The sequence below is a fragment of the Porites lutea genome, chromosome 5 (genome assembly GCF_958299795.1).
Source record: "Porites lutea chromosome 5, jaPorLute2.1, whole genome shotgun sequence".
NCBI classification, from domain to species: Eukaryota; Metazoa; Cnidaria; class Anthozoa; order Scleractinia; family Poritidae; genus Porites; species Porites lutea.
In genome coordinates, this window is record NC_133205.1 from 7537673 (window position 1) to 7556417 (window position 18745).

General features: G+C 40.0%; 1 protein-coding gene across 1 annotated transcript; it reads right to left on the minus strand.

Moving 5' to 3' along the window:
* Positions 1 to 1981: 1981 nt before the first annotated feature.
* Positions 1982 to 18461, minus strand: LOC140937832 (uncharacterized). Its single transcript, XM_073387407.1, has 17 exons — positions 18377 to 18461; positions 17150 to 17215; positions 15782 to 16000; positions 14993 to 15104; positions 14049 to 14233; positions 13420 to 13670; positions 12254 to 12557; positions 10364 to 10482; positions 9498 to 9642; positions 8742 to 9065; positions 7769 to 7968; positions 7118 to 7331; positions 5953 to 6873; positions 4966 to 5295; positions 3977 to 4137; positions 2815 to 3325; positions 1982 to 2160 (listed from the first exon to the last, which is right to left on the minus strand). Exons 1-17 carry the CDS (start codon positions 18459 to 18461, stop codon positions 1982 to 1984), a joined length of 4326 nt encoding a protein of 1441 aa, XP_073243508.1.
* Positions 18462 to 18745: the final 284 nt, after the last annotated feature.

The window sequence follows — 18745 nt, forward strand, 5'->3', positions numbered from 1 at the left end:
ATCAGCTTTGATTAGGTTAAATATTTTTTAAGGTGGTCCTATTCATAAGCCTTACTGTCTCCCTTGGACTCCCTTGCCTCATCTCTTTTTCAATTTTTTGCATATATTTAACTTATGCGGAAAAATGATAATAAGACAATAATTCAAAAACAAAGAAAGCTCTCGTGGGAACTTTAAGAAAGATCTTCCTGAGGCATGATAAAAGAGGTTTACTTTTGTCAGTTCAAAGAGAAAAGAAAGGAGATTGAAGAAGAGTGGAAAAATGCTTAAGAGGGAAAGAAAGCTCTCTATGTACTCTTATCCGGGCCCAGCTGTTCAAAAGCAGGATAGCGCTATTCACAGGATAAATCACTATCTAGTGGATAAGTGTTGGGGAGTAAACCAATTGCGTTATCCACTGGATAGTTAGTTATCCGGTGGATAGCGTTATCGAGCAGTACAAACAACTGGGACCTGAATGGGTGAATGTTAGGCCGGTATAACAGACCCTGAACATTCAAGGTTAAACCTTGCAGAAAAGACCTGAAGTACATATTTCAGACAGATAATCATTCAAAATAACAACATTTAATGAGAACAGTTTGAGTGAATGAATCACGGTGTTACTCTGTGTAATAGCACACAAAAGGCAAAACTTTATTACAAGTGATTTTGGTTTGTCTCTTTACAAGAAATGTCGTCTAATACATCACGACTAGAAATTCTTATTTCTGCAAAATTTAGGTTTGTTTTAAGGGTCCTGGTATACAAGGAAATGAAAACTAGACAAGGATTGTATTTTTTTCTTTAGTGTGTTTGTGTCGTTGGTAAATACAAAGGTGTTGCCCTAAAATGCCCTGATGTATCATTAAATGATACGTTTTCATATCCACTTAGTTCTCCCTTTCACAACGGTTTTTCAAGCGCATAGTGTTGCTGGGTTACTGCAGAATTTACTTGACTAGAGATCTTTACCATTTCGGCCTGTTTTAGAAGGTAATATGTACATGGGAAACACAGGCCGATAGCGGAAAACAGTATTAGCGCCTTCCCTTCGACAATAATAATAGCATTGTGTATCTTAATGATTGACTTGATTTGTCTGTCTCTGAAAACCAAAAAAAAAAACAATGAAAAAGAATGATGTTGAGACTTGCTTTAGAAATTAATAGTACCTGTGTTTGGTTAATTTCTATGACGGGATACAATCTATTTTACACTATCTAAAGCACTGAGAAGCGTGCCTTTTAGAACCATAAACCCAGGACCTTTTTGCCTGGATGTGGGGTTAGAAAATTGTATTTACCAGTCAGTAAGTTTTTTCAAATTAAAACTGAGAAAAGTAACCATCATGGTACGATTATGACGAATGGTTCGTGTTGTCAGCATACATATGAGGTTAACCATCACAGTCACCAACAATGCTCGTCAGATAATTGTAATAATATGGTAAAAAGGTGGACCAAGCACAGATTCTTGAGGAACACGAATGTGCCTCTGAGTAAGCTGGAACGACAGTCACTGACATTAATATCTTGAGCTGAATTCTTGATCCACCCGCAAAGTTCCCCTGTGATTCCGATCCCATATATAGTGACTTTTGAAGTAACAGAGGGTTAGATATGAAATCAACTTCAGGCTGCGCTTGACGAGGCACTGACCCGGATAGAGAGGTCGCAATTAATCTCTTCCATCGTCGTCATGTTGTATATATGATTACAACTTTTTCAATTCCATGTGTTTGTGTTTTTTTTTCTTATGAACAGTTTGATGAAATAATTAATTACAACAAACCAAATGAGGAAAAAAAAGAACAATTTTTTCACCTCTCTGTGGTCATTTGAAACTGTTCGAAAGAATACGAAAGCGCCGGAACACGATTAAGGCGAGAAAAAGCATGTAAAACATGAAGTACTGAGTAAGTATACTCGGATGAGTTACAAACACACTCTCACCCGTTCTCTTTGTTCATTATCATTTTTAACCTCCACACTTTGCTTACTTACCATCCACAGTAACCCCACTTTCTGTCGATGTCAAACACTTTTGTCACAGAACACCATTCCTTGGCAGCATTTTCATTTGTGCATGTCCAGTGAGCCACGCCTTTATAGATGAAGGGGAATTTACAGCAAGCTCCCCTGGCATTACCTCCAGTTGTAGAAACACCATTTTTACATTCTGAAAGGCAAATTAAAGAAAAAAAAAAAATTAAACACAATTCAAACTGAGAATTTGCAGTAAATAAATAATATGATTTAGCTGTCTTGTAATTGGACCGACGTCTTGAAAGTTGTGGTCACTACCTTCCACCCTACCGTACTTGAATAGACCTAAAGCAGTTCTTATGTACAAGTAAGCTAACGTTCAGCATGAAAAGGTCACTTTAAGTGGACTTTCACTGATACAAACGTTTTTGTTGGATTAACCACAGCTGCAGTATTTAAAGGTTGTGGTTCGGCCATTTAAAAACGAGAATGCAAGCACGGTTAAAGCGAACTGTACTATCACCTGTTACGCTATGCGCTAGTTTCGAAGCAAGTTCTTGAAAATGGAATACTGAGAACATTGCGTTTTAATACACGAAATTCAGCTAACCTAAAGCAAATACAGTCAAAAGTCTGTGAGACGGATTCTTTGAGATTTGCATTATGTGTCGGTCTCAGAGAGATGTTTTTCTTATAGAACGACAACTAAAAGAAGGAATCAAAGAAATGCAGAGCAACTCTAAGCGTCCATTTCAGCGAGGTGTGGGTCTTTCAGAGGTGTCCGTTAAGAGAGAGTTGATTATATTTCTTAAGATGATTATGCCTTAATGCGCCAACATTGTATTACCATGATCAGGAACTTGGGGACGTTTATTCTTGGGAACGTCTCTTTCACTACCAATTCTGCAACAGTGTTCGGCGCATTCTTTGGAGCAAACGTCGTAACACGTAGCGGGACAAACTAATTTCGATCTAACAGCAATCATTGCCGATGGACTTCGGCTCAAATCTTCAAGTGAAAGATACTTTTTTGATTTATCTATTTTATTCTGGCAACACTGAGGTGGACATCTAGCAAAGCAGTTCGTAGAGTCACAATCAGCTGGGCAAAGTTTGGTGAGGCTGAACGATGGAAATGTTCGAGTCCAAGCTTGAGGCGCATTTTTGCAACATTCTGCTGGGCAGGAGCTGGAGCAGAAGCTGGAACAGGTCTGGGTACAGTAAACTGGTGAAACAGATGGGTTTTCATAGGGAAGAGGATGTTTACAACAACGCATTGGGCAAACCGGGACACAGGTTGTGACGCAGATGATTGGACAGGAGGAATATATATTCTGAGTTTGCGGTAGTTGGTAAGTCTGGAAAAAAAATTAAAGACGTCTGGACAGCAGGAATCTCGAGTCGCACAAGAATATCATAAACTCAAGGATTTTGAAATGAGCAAAAACGTTTCGGCAAAAACTTTTGCCTTCTTTAATGCTCGAATATAACTCATTTAGTGTCCTTAAAAAGGTAGAAGTCTCCTCCAAAATAGCCTTCGTGATTTAAACACGATAAGATAAACGTTAACTTATAGGGGCGTGCTGAGGCCTCATATACTTGCTGTGTTTGATTTAGTTGACTGATGTCAACGTTTCAGAGCTAACTTGGCAATTAGTACAAGGAAAATTCACCCTCATTGGATAGTTTTAGAGTCGTGATGGCTAACAGTAGGTTGAGTACGTTCCGTCCCGTGTGCGATGGAAGAGGTCACTAACACTATTTTGCTTTAAGTGGGCTAGAACAAAGACGTTTTTGAGCGACACAAATCAACCGGAAGTATATGGGCTGTGGTTTTTCCACTTTTTTTGAAGAGGAGAGGGGGTGGGGGGGGGGGGGGGGGTGGTGGCGGAGCAAATCGTGTCTATAAGAGTAAACAAGCTTTAGTAGCATCAAGATATACAAAATACCTTTCCTTGACCTCTCTTTTGGCTAATTCTTTTAACGACAACTTTTATGCCTATTATTACCTGGGAGGAATGAACAATCTCAGCTGTTTGTCCAGTTTCTTTTCTTATCGTTCCTTTTACACAACAGTAGTCTGGACACATGTCGACACATTTGTTATCACAGTCTGGGGTGCATGGTGGGAAAGTAATCTTTGGCTGAGGAACGGAACCAGGGGCATCGCCTAAATGGAAATGAGAATTATTTGTATAAATCGTTCTTGTAAACGAAGAGAAATGCAAAGAAAAAACAGAGAAAATAATTAAATCTTTAATTTTAGTTTTTTTAAAACTATCTTGTACAAGACTAACGTGAATTAGTAAAATCCAACTAGGGGTCTATTATCAATGCTGCGTTCTGATTAATTGAGCTACTACTAGGCTAGATGTTATAGCCCACTAGTAGCGAAAAACGCCGGCTTTTTGGCGGCAAAAAAGGATCAAAGTCTACTAGCTAATTAAAAGTTGTTTTGTCTCGACATTTCTGAACAACTAGCTGGATTTTACTAAAACAATTATTCCTCTCGCCCTCATGGCCTCTGAGTCATAGCGCATTCGGCCTTCGGCCTCATGGGCTATTGACTCAGAGCCCATGCGGGCTCGAGGAATAATTGTTAATTAGTCAACGAAGCTATGTTCACTCTATACCAGGTAGCTTTTGCGCTAGCACAAGAACCTTACCGGATAAGGGCTTCTGTTCACACAAGTAACGATGATTTTGGTGCTATTTCGGACGCAGCGAGACTGCGCTGCGCTGATGTCTAAAGTGGAGAGTCATATATCGCACGGGTGTCCATACTATAGCGGATAGCCTTTTCCTTGTGAGAGTAACCTAAGAGGCTGCTGTTAGCGATGACACGAAGAAAATTAAATTACATGTAACAATCATATGACGCCGTTCTCTGAGAAACATCGTAAAAGGGCTTCGAAGTGACGTTAACGTGATATATTTATAGGAGCTATATAGGAGCTATATAGCAGTTTGTTGTGTTAATTAAGAGACTTTTTCCCACCTCCACAGTAACCCCATTGTTTATCAACATCGTGGTCGTAAGTGGTGGCACACCATGGCTTGGTATCATCCTGAGTGGTGCAGGTCGTATACATTTTCCCGCCATATTTGAACGGAAAATGACAACAGTTCCCATTTGAGTTGCCGCCATAGCACAAAAAACAGGAAGTACAGAATCCCCACTGTTTATCTGAGTCATAATTAACAGTGGTAGAACACCAGCGATAGCCGCGTTCGGCTCTTGTGCATCGGTGTTGTAGAGTTCCGTTATAGATAAACGGAAACATGCAGCAAGCACCGTGCGAAGTCCCTCCATGGGTGGGCATACAGCCTACGTAAGAAAAAAAACAGAACGGTACACAATTAATGTGCCGCTCATTTCGCTCTCAAGATCGATTGGATTTTCTCAGACTGATTACGTGAACATGCTAGCCACGAACACATACATCACAAGTTTCGACTGGAGAGGCTCTTTCTGATGGTTGCTTGCTAGCCCTAAAGGACATAAGAAGTTTTGATCTTGAGCTTACCTGCAGAAAAGTTCTAGAACTAGCATCAAATACGAGTCTGTAAACGATACCGGACGATATTCTTTAATTGAACGCGAAATGAAACTCTCAGAGCAACCAACTTCTCTAAGAAATTAACCAGTGGGTAATATGGGTGTTTTAAAGAGAGTTCTTCGTATGCTGTGAAATTATATTATCAATCAATTTTATTTCGTTAGGAGAAAGAGAATATAAAAAGTATTGAAAAAGTATTTCCTGCAATTGTCTTAATTTCAACCCTTATTACTGGTCAATTCAGGCAAGAAGAAAGCGTTAAAAATTATATTTGGTCACAACCAAGTCCCTATCGCCAAGGGCCTAGAAAAAATCCAGAAAAAGTCCCACATGCACAAAGATTTTCAACTCGTCAATATATATACGTAGAATTTTGAATTTTATGCGGATGTATAAGAATTTTCTTAAGATAAATCGAACCTTACCCGGAGCTGAAATCAAAGGCGGGGTTTGTACTGGAGGTAGTGTTGGTAAGGTAACTGTGACTACTTTTGGTGGTTTGGTAGAAACCGGCGGTGGTGGAGGACAAGAAGGGACTAACCCAGGTGTCGAAGGTTTTCCTGGTGATGAACATGATGGAGGAGAAAGTGGAGGGGGAGTTGGCGTTAGAACGGGAGAGGGAGAGCTAAGGGAAGGTTTGCAAGGTTTAGGTCCCGGGGGAAAGTTGTTAGGATTGGGAGGACAGGGTGGAAGTGTGGTATATTGAGGCTTAGTGGTTGGTTTGCACGGTCGAATAGTTGTTGTCAAGAAAGGGGCCCTAGTTGTATTAGGACCGCAAGTTGGAAGTGTTACTGGTAGAGTGGTTGGTGTTGTCACGGATGGTGCCGAGGGAGGTGGTGGCACGGGAGGCTGAGATTTGGGAGGTAAGGTTGGGATAGACGGTTGTGGCGGTGGCATGACTGGTTTCGTGGGTGAACAGGGTCGCACTGTTGTAGTGTAAGGCGATTTTGGTGGTAATCGTGGAGAACATGGCGTAGGAGAGGAAGGATAAGAAGGAGGAGGAATAGGAGGAGGCAAAGGTGTAGGTGTAGAAGGTAAAGCAGGGGGTGGGGGAGGGGGAAGAGGAGGTGCAGGCGATGGAGGAAAGGGTGGAGGTGGAGAAGGGGGAAGGGGTTCAAGTGGTGGAGGAGGTTGTGGTGGTGGTGGTCGAGTAGTAGTAGGTGGTGGTCGGATAGTAGTAGGTGGTGGCGGTGGTGGTGGAGGAGGAGGAGGTGGTTGTGAGGGCGGAGAAGGAGGAGGAGGAAGAGGAGGGGAGGGAGGGAAGGTTGGAGGAACTGGCGATGCTGTAACATGAGTTGTTGAAGGTGGTGATTGTGTAGAGGTCGTTGGCTGCGTTGTTGACGTGCCTGAGAAAAAGGGACATCGAAATTAATTCTTTATAGCGCAAGTTTAAATAACCCATAGTATGAGCAATACAGTTAGACCAATAGAAAAAGAACAACAGAAGCAAACAAACAAACAAAAAAAACGCTAAACTAAAATCGTGTCTTAAAAGTATATAGAGGAGATTATTCAACGCAGCCTTAAGTCTGCTTGCTAAATTACATAACAGTGTTGTTAAATAAGGACTAAGGAATGTTAAACGAGTACCCATACTTTTCTTGGTCCTCGAAGTCAGTGTGACTTCAATAGAAGGATCACAGTCAAGACCGGGAATGACATATATTATCTTTTTTCCATCAATGAAGACTTCACGTTTTCCGGTTGGATCTTTAGCCCAAAACGTAATTATTTGACCTCCCAATAGCTTGGCTGAAGTCTCGTCAAGGTAAAGATGTTGATTTTTTCCTGGTACATCCATGTCCTGCAAATTATCGCAAAGAGTATTGATAACTATTTCGGTAGCGGCCAAAAAGGGCTGTCTCCATAATATGTTACTTTAAAAATAAGCTACATGGAATCTCCGTTACTTTAATAGGCTCGAGAAAACAAAGAACGCAGCCAGTCGTGCATCATTTGTCACTCTTAAGCGTTCCATTTCGTTTTCAGTGGACTGATACTTTTTTTGCGAAAAAAAAAAAAATTTGGCTGATAAAATGTCGGTTGCATTGTTGCACTCTTGAGGGGTAAGGACGGAGAGGAAACCCTGAGAATGGAGGTCAATTCATCTTTGCAAACCCAACCCTGGCACATTAGGTCCTTGTATTTTTACGGCCATATATTGTTCACCTAGTGAAATTTTTGAAATAACAATGGCGTATCTACTTTTGAGTAAACTGATCTTTTTTTACCAGATCTTACCTTGGAAGCATTCTCTCCTTGATCACCTGAAACCCTTGATTTCTTCCGCATCTCTTTAAAACCTACCGCTCGACCTTTTTTTATAACGTAATGAAGATTTAACTCGTGTCCTGTGACCAAATAACCTTCTGGTTTGAGACTGGAATATAGGATGATGGGTATATCAACCGTGTTGACAAAGTGGACGTATACGCAAGGACCTGAAATTAAGCAAATTCAATGAAAATTTTGTGTTTATCCTTAAAATAAGTGGTTAGCAGTCTGGAGAACGGCTTGAATACGTACTCCAAAAACGCGCTAAAAAGCGAAAAAACCATGAGCAGCGTACGCGTCACTTTTATGTATGCAGCAAAACTAGTCTGCACGCAATGAAAGTTTACAACGAGAATTTTTCGAAAAATCATTTGTAGTAGCTCGAACAGGAGCAAACTCGTGACGTGTGTCCAACAGGTCATCCGGAATTCATAGGCTCCATTCCGATTCTGTTTGTTTGACTACTTACAACATCCTTAAGCTTATTTTTTTCTAGTTAAGATTATTTCATCTTTTTCTTACATCCAGTCACAGTTAAAACTTTCGCCCACTTAAGGTAATCCAGATTTAGGTATTCCGCCAACAGTTATAATCTAGAATGCAAGTGCCACTGGAATCCAGAGCGGGGAATCCAGTCTGAATCCAAGTCTGTCTTGGATTACCTTAAATGGGCAGGGGCGATTAATTAAACTGTGTGAAGTGTGTTGGCACTTGACAGGGTGTAGGCATCATTTGAAAAATTGATGCCTTTTGCGGTTATAAACCCCCTCCGCGGATAAAAGGCCCTCCGTTTATAAGCCCTCCTAAAACTTAAGACGAAGATGTATAAGCCAAGGGCTTATAAGCGACAATTTATGGTAATATTAATAAAAGCCAGAAGAGTGAGTTCTGCTATTACGAAAAGCCTTCATTTCTACCAATCAAGGATTATGCTGATTACCTTTAGGCTTGTGACTTGTCGTTGGTATTATTGAGGGACGGCTGGTTGGTTTTGATGAAGTTGCGTGAGTCACCGAAGGCTCTGGCGTTGTAACCATGTTGAAACAATTCATCAATTGATTCTCTCCATCTTCAATAGGTCTTAAGGCAAATGAGCATCGCCTAAACCATTGCATGGACGCCATGTTGAAGTCTGTGACTACATCCACTCTGTGATAGTCCTTGTCCTTGCTATGGCAAATATACCATCCCTTTCTCATTAGGCTGAACTGAAATGCTCCTGGTAATGAAAATACCTGGTGGAAGGCTGCACTGGCATCAAAATCTGAGAGTCAAAGTATTGAGCATATTTACTACAGTTTACAGTATAGACCCATGTAAAGGAATCCAAGACAGTCTTGGAATCTGGATTTCACGTCGTTGATTCTGGATTCCAGGTACTGCATTCTGGACTTAAGCTATGGATTTTGGAGTCCGAATTCCTTGAGCTGTACTCCGGATTTCAAAGCCCAAGATTCCGGATTCAGCGAGCAAAAGTTTTCCAGATTCCCTTACAAAATATTACTTTTGAAATTTTTTTGTGCTTATTACTTAGTCGAGAGCAGGAAGCAAAATGATGGCGCAATTTCTCCTCTATCATGCCCGTGCCTTTTTCGAAAAATTGTGGCAAAAAGGTGTTCAAAATTTCTCACGTTATTGCAATCAAAGAATGATCGTAAACGTTTGAAGTGGTTTGGCACCTTTGAATTTCACTTACCAAATTTTGGGTCTCCTTTTGTTCCCAAAACAAACTTATAGTTCTTTTGTCGAATATAGTGACCAGGCGCACATGCTGACTCAAATGATATTGTCTGAAATTCTCCAGTTCCCTTCATAAATCCGGGAATGTGGGCGATGAAAACCTATCCATCAATTGCAACAAGATAAGTATACCTGGATTTTTGAAAACTGGGTTAGCGAAAAAATCAACTCATTCTACTACTTGGCAATTTAAAACAATGAAAACTCATTCAAAGGCCGATGAAAAGCCTTTAACTGACACCAAGCAGTAAGTTAGTGGTCCCTGGAAGCATTTCACCGAGTCCAAATTTGAAAGATCGCAAATTTTAGAGCAATTTTATTCACTCCGCGAAGTTTCAAACCAGTGTCATTTCAGTCTAGAAAGTTTACTGAATTATCACTTTCTGACCTGCAAAAACCGGCCTCTGGTTCGAAGCCAAAAGCCCGCTGAAACTAGGTCAAACTAGACCTAGATCCAATTTTCCTGAGTCGAGAATCGTTTTCTAAGGCACAATCACCTGTTAATTAATCTTCAATGACGTTACAGTTAACCCTACCACCACCACCACCACCACCACCGCCATCATCATCATCATAATAATAATAATAATCATCATCATCATTGATATTACCCTGACTTTCCCTTCCTACCCCTAAACAAGCGATCATCGATCCAGCCGTGTACTACGAATCGAATCTGAATGCAAAAGGACTTCCAACCATGCTGATGAGTCCTCAAAATTGGGAAAGTAATAGCTGTCCACGAAGCCTAACTCTACCCACCGTATACCTTTTAACAACCACGGTCAGATGGGTTATTATCTCATTAACTACAGAAACAACCTGGCAGTTTTGGGTCATTTCCAGTTTCCCGTTAGTGATTCGCCAGCAGAGATTTTCTAGTGGATTCTGAGTTGCAGGAACGTCCAATGAGTGGAAAACATACAGACCTCCATGTACAACTGTGACAAAAAAATCGGATAGATTTCAAGTTATAAAACAAAATAATAGAAAAATTGACTGTTCGTACATCTAAGACAGGTATATTATCATGGTAAGACTACACAACGCCACAGTTACAGTGAAAACGATTTAATATCATTTTTAGGCGACGCTCTCTCTCTCATTACAGAATATAATCACGCAACGTTTTCTTTCGGATGGTACTGCATTTTTCAGAACTAAAAGAGAATGCATCTAAGCTAAGAATTCTACCGTTAAAGAGCTTCTACACATTTTTTCAAGTTTAGCCGTTTAAAAAGGCCTTGATGGAATGCTGCAGTTTTTCTTGTCCAATTAAATTTCCCTGACATGATGAAAGCCACATTCATACTGTATTTTGTACTTACCTACAACCAGGAACTTTGAAAGGAAAATAACGAAAAGCAAATGACTATCTCGATTTGGTTAGCTAAAATTTGCTTAGCGATTTTCTTCAGGCTGTTTGCAAGACCAAAAATTAATTTTTTGCAAAGGTTTCACAGAGGCGGATTCAGGAATATAATTTATTGAAGGGTATCAGATGCATCGGTTCTTCGCTAGAAATATACTGTTTGCCTGCGTGCAGACGTCTCCTATTTCCTTTGTTGCACGCGGAAAAGGGACGTCTGCGTAACGCCGTCGCTAATCGTGTTCCAGCGTCCCGCTGGCAGGGTATTCTATTTCGCATAAATTGTGAAACAATATCCGGTTAGAAATAAGAGTTGACAGGCCAAACAAAACATCATAAGCTCGTGATACTGGCGAAACGTGACCTTGAGAGTCGGCTTGAACAGAGATTTTTCTTCTTTTCTCTCTCGTGCGAAGATTACTAGCACTACACAGTGCATGTAGCAGTCTAACCTTTGACTGAGTAAATCTCATTTTTGCCGCGCTAAGTCTTCCATTTAGAGGTCATGAAGCAGGTTTGTTACATGCATACTGAGTAATCATTTCCTGTCGTTTATTCTTCTGTGGGTGTTCCCGATAGGATTTGATTTCAGATGCAGTTGTAAAGGGTTTAAATTTTCTTGACCTCTGTTTGTTACGGCTAAATAAAGATTTTAGTTTCTCTGGCTGGCTTTCTCCGAAATGCCTGCCTGGTGCGAAGTTCACGCCGCTTTTGTAGTTTTCTCAGACACTGTTTACAAATATGATGTGATGTGTCTTGCACAGTAAATTGTAAAGAAATAATTTCCTCGTACACGTTAAATTTTCCGCTTCCCCGCACAAGATTTCGATCGCTCTGCTTTTCGATCGACGAAAAACACTGCACACAATCGTACATGTTTTGATTTGTTTTGGTTAGAAAACCCCGCTTACATAAATCATTTAAATCACCGCATACATTATCAGACCACATTCGATAACAACCAATCAGCGTTAAGTCAAACAATGCGCACTGTGTGTCAGCCTATCACAGCGTGTTCCCAAGATCTTGGGAACCCAGCAGGACGCTGGAACACGATTAGCGACGGCGTTACGCAGACGTCCCTTTTCCGCGTGCAACAAAGGAAATAGGAAACGTCTGCACGCAGGCAATATACTGTCAGATTATCATTTTCAATTTTCTTCACCGTCAAAGACTTTTTTTATTCTAGTAAACTTTAACTATGAACAACCTTATATTTCAGAGCACCTAATCAATGACTTAATTTGAAATTTCTTGTTTGAGTGGAAAATGTCACAGGATCCGAAGCATTCCGTCCAACCACCCTTCTGAATCTTAGGTTTGGGCTTTTTCTTTCAACTTACTTACTCGGGCGTATCCCCGTTGGTCCAGAAACTGATGATGTGTTGCTCTAATCCGGACGTTAGAAGAGCTGCCTGGGAAAATGTAAAATGGTTTTTCTGGGTTGTAGGAAAAAGAACCACTGATTTTGCCAACATGGCTTGACGCCTCTACTTCAACTCCCGCGTGGGCTTCCCTTTGTCCAGTTTGAGCAATTTGGCCACTAATTTTACCTTCTGCCGTCGTAGCACCTATTTCACTTCCAGGTTTGGAAGAGGCAACTGGACGAGAAATCACACTTCCGTTTGCCGTGTAGATATTAAATACCTGAGAACCACAAATATGAGAAATATTCTTGGTTTGTTAGCACGTGACGAGGCGGCCATGTAGGTGGTCAATACGATATTTTTTTCGAAAATTTACATGAAAAAGGAGTTTATTTCCCAGCAGAGACAAATGCCAATTTGTTCTTGATCACCAACATGCCCGCCGTGACGTCAAGTGCAAACCAGCAAGAAACAGCCATCATTGACTCTCTGCAGGGTTTAAAGCGCAAGGCTACAATGTCTGGGTCGGGCAAATCAGTGATTTTAAAAAAATAGACAATCAGTAAACTTTATGGGCCAGATATTTAAACGGAGTTTAGGCGGTGTTTAACAAAACCGCGTCCCAAGCCGTTTCCAGTTTGCCAAACGCTTTTATGTTAACACCATTCATCGCGAACAGTTTCATGAAAGCATATGGCGTAGACTAGAAAAGCATTTGTCTCTCTAAGGAGAGATCTGGAGGTTCAAAGATTTTCTAAACCACGGTCTAAGCTAGACTTCCTTTAAATAACCGACCCTATCATTTTAAAGAGGGCTGGAAATTATCCATCACTGGCTGGAAGCTGACCAGTTAGCTCTTTGCGAGGGAAGACAAGGAGTTCTGTTTTAGGACCGTGAGTAAAAAGCCAATCGTAAGCTAGTGGTCGGAACAACGTTTGAACTCTGGTCTCCGGATGACAATTCCAGTCCGCTGACGAATCAAGCACCGTACCTTTAAGAAAATAACGTTTTCAGTTCCAGTGGGACTGCAAGTTAAAAACGACGCTTTAATTGTTAAATAATTTTCATCCAAGTGGGAAAACAGTGGCAAATATAGCAAATATGACTTGTTTGAAGGACGGCGTCATATCAGTAACACTCACCGGTTTGCTCAGTTTTGTCAGTTTGAGCAAGGCCTCTTTCAGTGTTTTGGTAGCCACTTCTGTTGCAGCCTTAGTTGCAGCTTGAGCTGCTGCCTCAGCTCCAGCCTTGGCACCGGCTTCAGCACCTGCCTCTGCCCCTGCCTCTGCTCCACTTTTTTGGGCTTGAGCTATCCCGAGAGAAGCACCAGCCTTGGCTCCCGCCTTTGCTGCTATTTTTAAGAGAATATAGGATGAACCCTTCGCAACGTTCACTGGAAAGAAAACAATGGAAGGTAAAATTAGTCAGGAAGAACGAAAGGTAAGACTTGTGACTGAGTTAACTGACAAAACTTTGCTTCCACAAGTAAGATTTTGGCAAAAATGGAATCGTTGTAGTGTAAGGATAAATTGCTTGGGTTATTTCCGCACAATATTTATTATAACGTATTACATTTCTTCATTAAAGCGAAAACAAGAAAAATATGGAGCTACAATCCATGCCTGCTTGTCTACTTGAAATTCCTGGGAAAGTTGCGTGTAGAGTGTTGGTTATGTATTATCGGTTTCCTCAGATAAAGTTATTAATGCTTTAAGTACTAAATTGTTCTTTGGTATCGACAGAAACACGGTTAGTTCTATGGGGTGCATACCTGAGTTTTCAGTAGGCGAGGCCGTCCACAGGAACTGGGAAGGGATGGGTGCATAGGTTTTGTTATCGGGGGTTTGTACGGCGGCTGCCAAGGAATCATTGCCATACTGTTCCTTATGAAGTGCCTCGATGTAGTAATAAGAACCTTTTATCAAGCTGATTGGGTAAGACTTCTGTTCGGGGTACCTTAACAGTCCAGAAATTCGAAATCAACTCCCTGATTTATTCAAATTAACTTTCTAAGTGCATGCAATGCGTGTGTTTGCAACCTCCATATTGCATGCAATAATGTACAAGGAATGTAACTCAGCAAGTAGACGATTCAAAATGGGGCAAATGCTTTTATCTATTTTGAAGAGGGAGCATTTAACTCTAATTACAGTCAAGGCACAGGCTAAGAGTTCCCCCAAGATTGTATTAATGAACTGATTAGTTGAAAAATAAATCTGTTAGTCCTTCCCGTAACTAGTGTCAAATTCAAATTGGCATTCCTGCATGCGTTATGAGCAGTGAGTATTTTACTAGAACTTCTCTGTATTTGGTCAGATTGAAAATCTTTGAATGGATAAAATTGCTTCGAAGACATTTTTACATCAAATGAGCGAAACTGACCTGGTAGAAATTTCATAACTTCCTCGCGTGTGAATTCACGGCTCATTACGGGTTCAACTTTCGCATAATAAATTCATTAATGGGATCTTAAGGGTACGCTTGACCTGGTTCGACTGTAAAAGAAGCTTCATCATAAATGACTGTTTTGACATTATTTTGTTATATCAACTTCATTTATACAAACTATGTTTATGATGCAAATTTATGTCAAGCTTCGTTTGCCAGTTTTACGCCTACTGGTAAAACGCTAAATGGAAAAGAAAGAGGAAAATAAAAAAGAGAAAGAAACTAGAGAGGTCCCTTTATACTAAAAAGCCAGGCTGGACGTCTTACTTTTTGAACTGCAGCGGTAGTGACTCGTGGTCTTTTTGAACTTTGCAGATTAATATCTTTTTGTCTGGGTCAAGTGTGGTACTGAGAAATAGCTGGCCTTCATTATCGCTTTCTTGAAGAAAATGTAAAGGAAAAAGTAAAATCAATAACACAAAACGAGAAAATGCACACAAATGTAATGTTACCAAAAAGCAACTACATTTGAAGCTTTATTAAGCGGCCAACCTCTATTAAGCAGCCAGTAATCAAAGTCCCGAAATAACTGTAGCCAAGAATGGGAAATTAAACCTCTATGAATCGGCCACCTGTTAGCCGTCCTAACGAGAGTTCTGCCATTGTTGTCACCTCTATCAAGAAGCCATCAGCCGCTTGAAACTCTTAGTTTGGCTTCATTTAAGAATGTGAAGAAGGAAAATACAGGCCGAGATAGAAACTGATGATTCATTGTGGAACAGTAATGTTTCTTCCGTGGCGCGTTTGTTTCAAAATAAAGTGATGTTTCTGCTTAAGATTATGCTGATTTTTGACGAACCTCTATTGAGCGGCCAGTTGCCGGTAACCCGAGGGCCGGATGGCCTCTTAATCAGGTCAAACTGTATATTATGGGATTTTACCACAGTCCACGTTAATTGTAATAGAACAATAATAATAATAATAACAATAATAATAAATATTTAATTCTATTATTGCTATTGTAATCATACTCTTCTTATAGTAAAAATTTTAATCATCATCGTCATACCTATTTTACAGCGTAATCTAACTGTTTATTGTTTGCAATTGTAATACCTATGAAGAATACGTGTGGTCCAGTTTGTTTAGGCACAAAGTAACCCCTGATTCGCGATCCATAATTGTTCCCCCAGTCTCGTGGTTCCTCAAACGTCGGTGATGCAGAGACATATGTTGGCATGTCAGGAAAACGTGGATTTTCCAGTAGTTTTTTAATCAGATAGCCATCGATTCCATCCCATCGCTCAATAATAACTCCTGGTTGCCTTTTAATCTCTAAAGATTGACAAGTTTAGTTTTTGTGATGAACAAGGCCGTCGAGGTCTAAAACCCAATCCAGCCCAACAAATAACAACATAAGCTGCACATCAAAATAGCCAATCACATCTCCAGAAAAGCATCTGCATCCAAGGACAGAAAAATGTTTTCAGCAATTCACGACAATGGTCGAGAAGATTAATTGAGACTTAATCAGAAGTCAGTTGTGGCTAATTTTTTAAGCCACACACGAAGCTTTGTGCTATGAAATCACCTGACAATATAAAAGCAAGATCACTTTCGGGACTCAATTGAATAGCCCAATAATGAGAAATCTTAGCAGAGGTGAACGACCTGTTTTAGTTGTTTTTTTGCTACAGTCAAATTTGTAAAATTAAGTTTTGTTATCAAAATTGTTTCTTAAATGTTTCCAAGAAGGAAGAAGGAAGTAATTCTTAGCCACTTCTAGGAGATTTTACCCGTCATGGGTTCGTGCAGATTCAAGATCTTGGCTATAGCTAAATAAACAGTAGATTTTGTTACGTGTCTTCTAAGCAGGATGGGCGTAGCTAGGATTTTTTCAAAAGGGTGGGAGGGAGGGGGGGGGTGGGGTGTCACACCTAAGGTACTTACCAGATTGGCATGTCCACATTCACGCCATGTTTTACTAAAAGTGACATTTTTTCGGATTAGAAGTGAGCCTACAAAACAGCCGCATACATAACTTGAGTTCCACGTAACATAAATCACTCTATTTTGGTCTCACTACTCATTAGTCAAATTATGTCTTAGTAAAAGGGCGACGTGGATGCTGAGTGGCAAAGATGTCAACGATCTTATCAATGTCAATCGCCCTACCATGATCAACTGCTCATGTTCGGTTCTGCGAATGCGGAGTGTATGTAACTATCCACCACTGGAAAAGATTTATTGCATGCTGATTCTTTCGATTCGCTTTTTTTCGCTGAATAACAGGGATATAAAACAATCATCTCACAAAAGGGGTGTCACGGTTACCCCAGGACCCCCCTAGCTACGCCCTGTCTTGTAAGTAACAATGCACCGGCTTGCGATATTAAAACTCACTTGTTATAAAACATGGAAAACTACCTTCTGGAGACCTCCTCTTAAAAGATTCCCACTATATAACAAACAAACATTATATACCCTGGCCAGAAAGTCGTCGCTTGGTTATTTCTTCTCTAGAGGCAACGTAAGCGCTCCCCTCTGTTTCTGCAGGAAATTAATTAAGAAAGAGCTAATAATAAATACAGCTAATTAACAGAAGCAGACTGGGTAACTTTGAAAGGATAATTAGTGCTGTCCAAATTCAATATCTCTGAGAATTAATGCATCAATCCCTTGTTGTTATTGCCTTCTTTTTGTCTTGATGAGTTCGACTTACGCGGCGATCCTTATTAACGATGGATTAGTCAGACGGAATTTTTCTATTTCAGATTTAAATCGTTCATGTTCAGACAACAATTTCAACAATTTAGAGATATCAAAAGAGGTTTTTAGAACTTATACAAGATACCTAAGATCTTGATCTTGATACTGACTGGTAATTTTAATTGCACTTTTTTACAGTTTTAGAATAATTGACAATTTGGACCCGAGGGAGCCAAATCGACTTTGACCTTTGCCCAAACTGTACAACCTCAATCGCTCTGGATCGTGTTGAATCTTGCTAGTACAACAAATTCACTTAGAGTTCTTTGTATGAAGCCGCTAGGAATAGAATCGGATGTGCGCTTCACATCAATAACTGGTATTCAAGATTTCACTAGGGTATTTTATGCCATTTTAATCGTTTTCTCTAATAAACCGTTGACGTAATAGATCATAAGAAATAGAAACTAGTAATCTTAATAAAAATAGGTCTTTCCCGAAAAACATGGTTTTTACAGCTGTCTTCAAATAGTTCCTGAAAGAGCCAAACTCAGAAATCCCTCTCTCTCATATGTCAAAATACCAGTCATTTCAGATAAAATTACAAGCATAAAACTTTCCTGGTCCTTGGTGAAGAAAATGAATACAGGAGTGTACTTCCTTAGTTGAATATGAAGAAAACCTTTGCGAGAAGCAAGTGACGTTAATTCTATTTGAGCAAAACATAGTCTATGGTTCTGATTGTCTTTTTTCTGTAGTCCTGCCTGCTGCGCATGTCTTGGTGAGTGTTGTGAGATGTTTCGAGTTATAAATGGGAAAGGGCGAGATTCATCGTTACTGAAACGTACATTTTCACAGAAAACAGCTTTATACTAATGGATTAATTATGCGAATTAGTTTAGCCTCAGATGCAATTCAAGTTTTTTTAAATAAATCTCCTATAATACTCAAATTTGCTGATATCGACAACACTCAAGCTTGACGGTTCAAAGCGTAACTTACCTCTGTGTTTGGTCTCCTCAGCTAAACTCAGTCCACATATATCAATCAAAGAAATTAGAGGGAACAAGATTATTATCCTTCCCATGCTGCATGTTCATTGCACGGGAATCGTTTTGGTTTCAATTAACTAGTAGCGTCTAAAACAATTTTGTTTTATGTCATAAATTGTTTAAAAAATCTTTAGCCACCTGCTTTGTTACTCGGTCACTCCAGTCAACTTGTCATCATGTAATTCAAGTGGAACAACCCAACAGAAAAAGGCGCGAGAAATGTGTTTACAATGTAATTGTAGCGGCATTGCTTTGATACTTTTGGCAACACTGCTATAATGTTTTTTTTCTTTTCAACCATGTAGGGTATATACCTCTA

Bases quoted from the DNA above. Each gene is read 5' to 3' on its own strand.
- LOC140937832 (XM_073387407.1), bottom strand. From the start codon at position 18,461: ATGGGAAGGATAATAATCTTGTTCCCTCTAATTTCTTTGATTGATATA. The intron at 12,558-13,419 runs GTGAGTGTTACT...TGTGGTTCTCAG, and splicing joins TGACAAAACTGAGCAAACCG to GTATTTAATATCTACACGGC. The intron at 3,326-3,976 runs GTAATAATAGGC...TTTTTTTTCCAG, and splicing joins AGATTGTTCATTCCTCCCAG to ACTTACCAACTACCGCAAAC.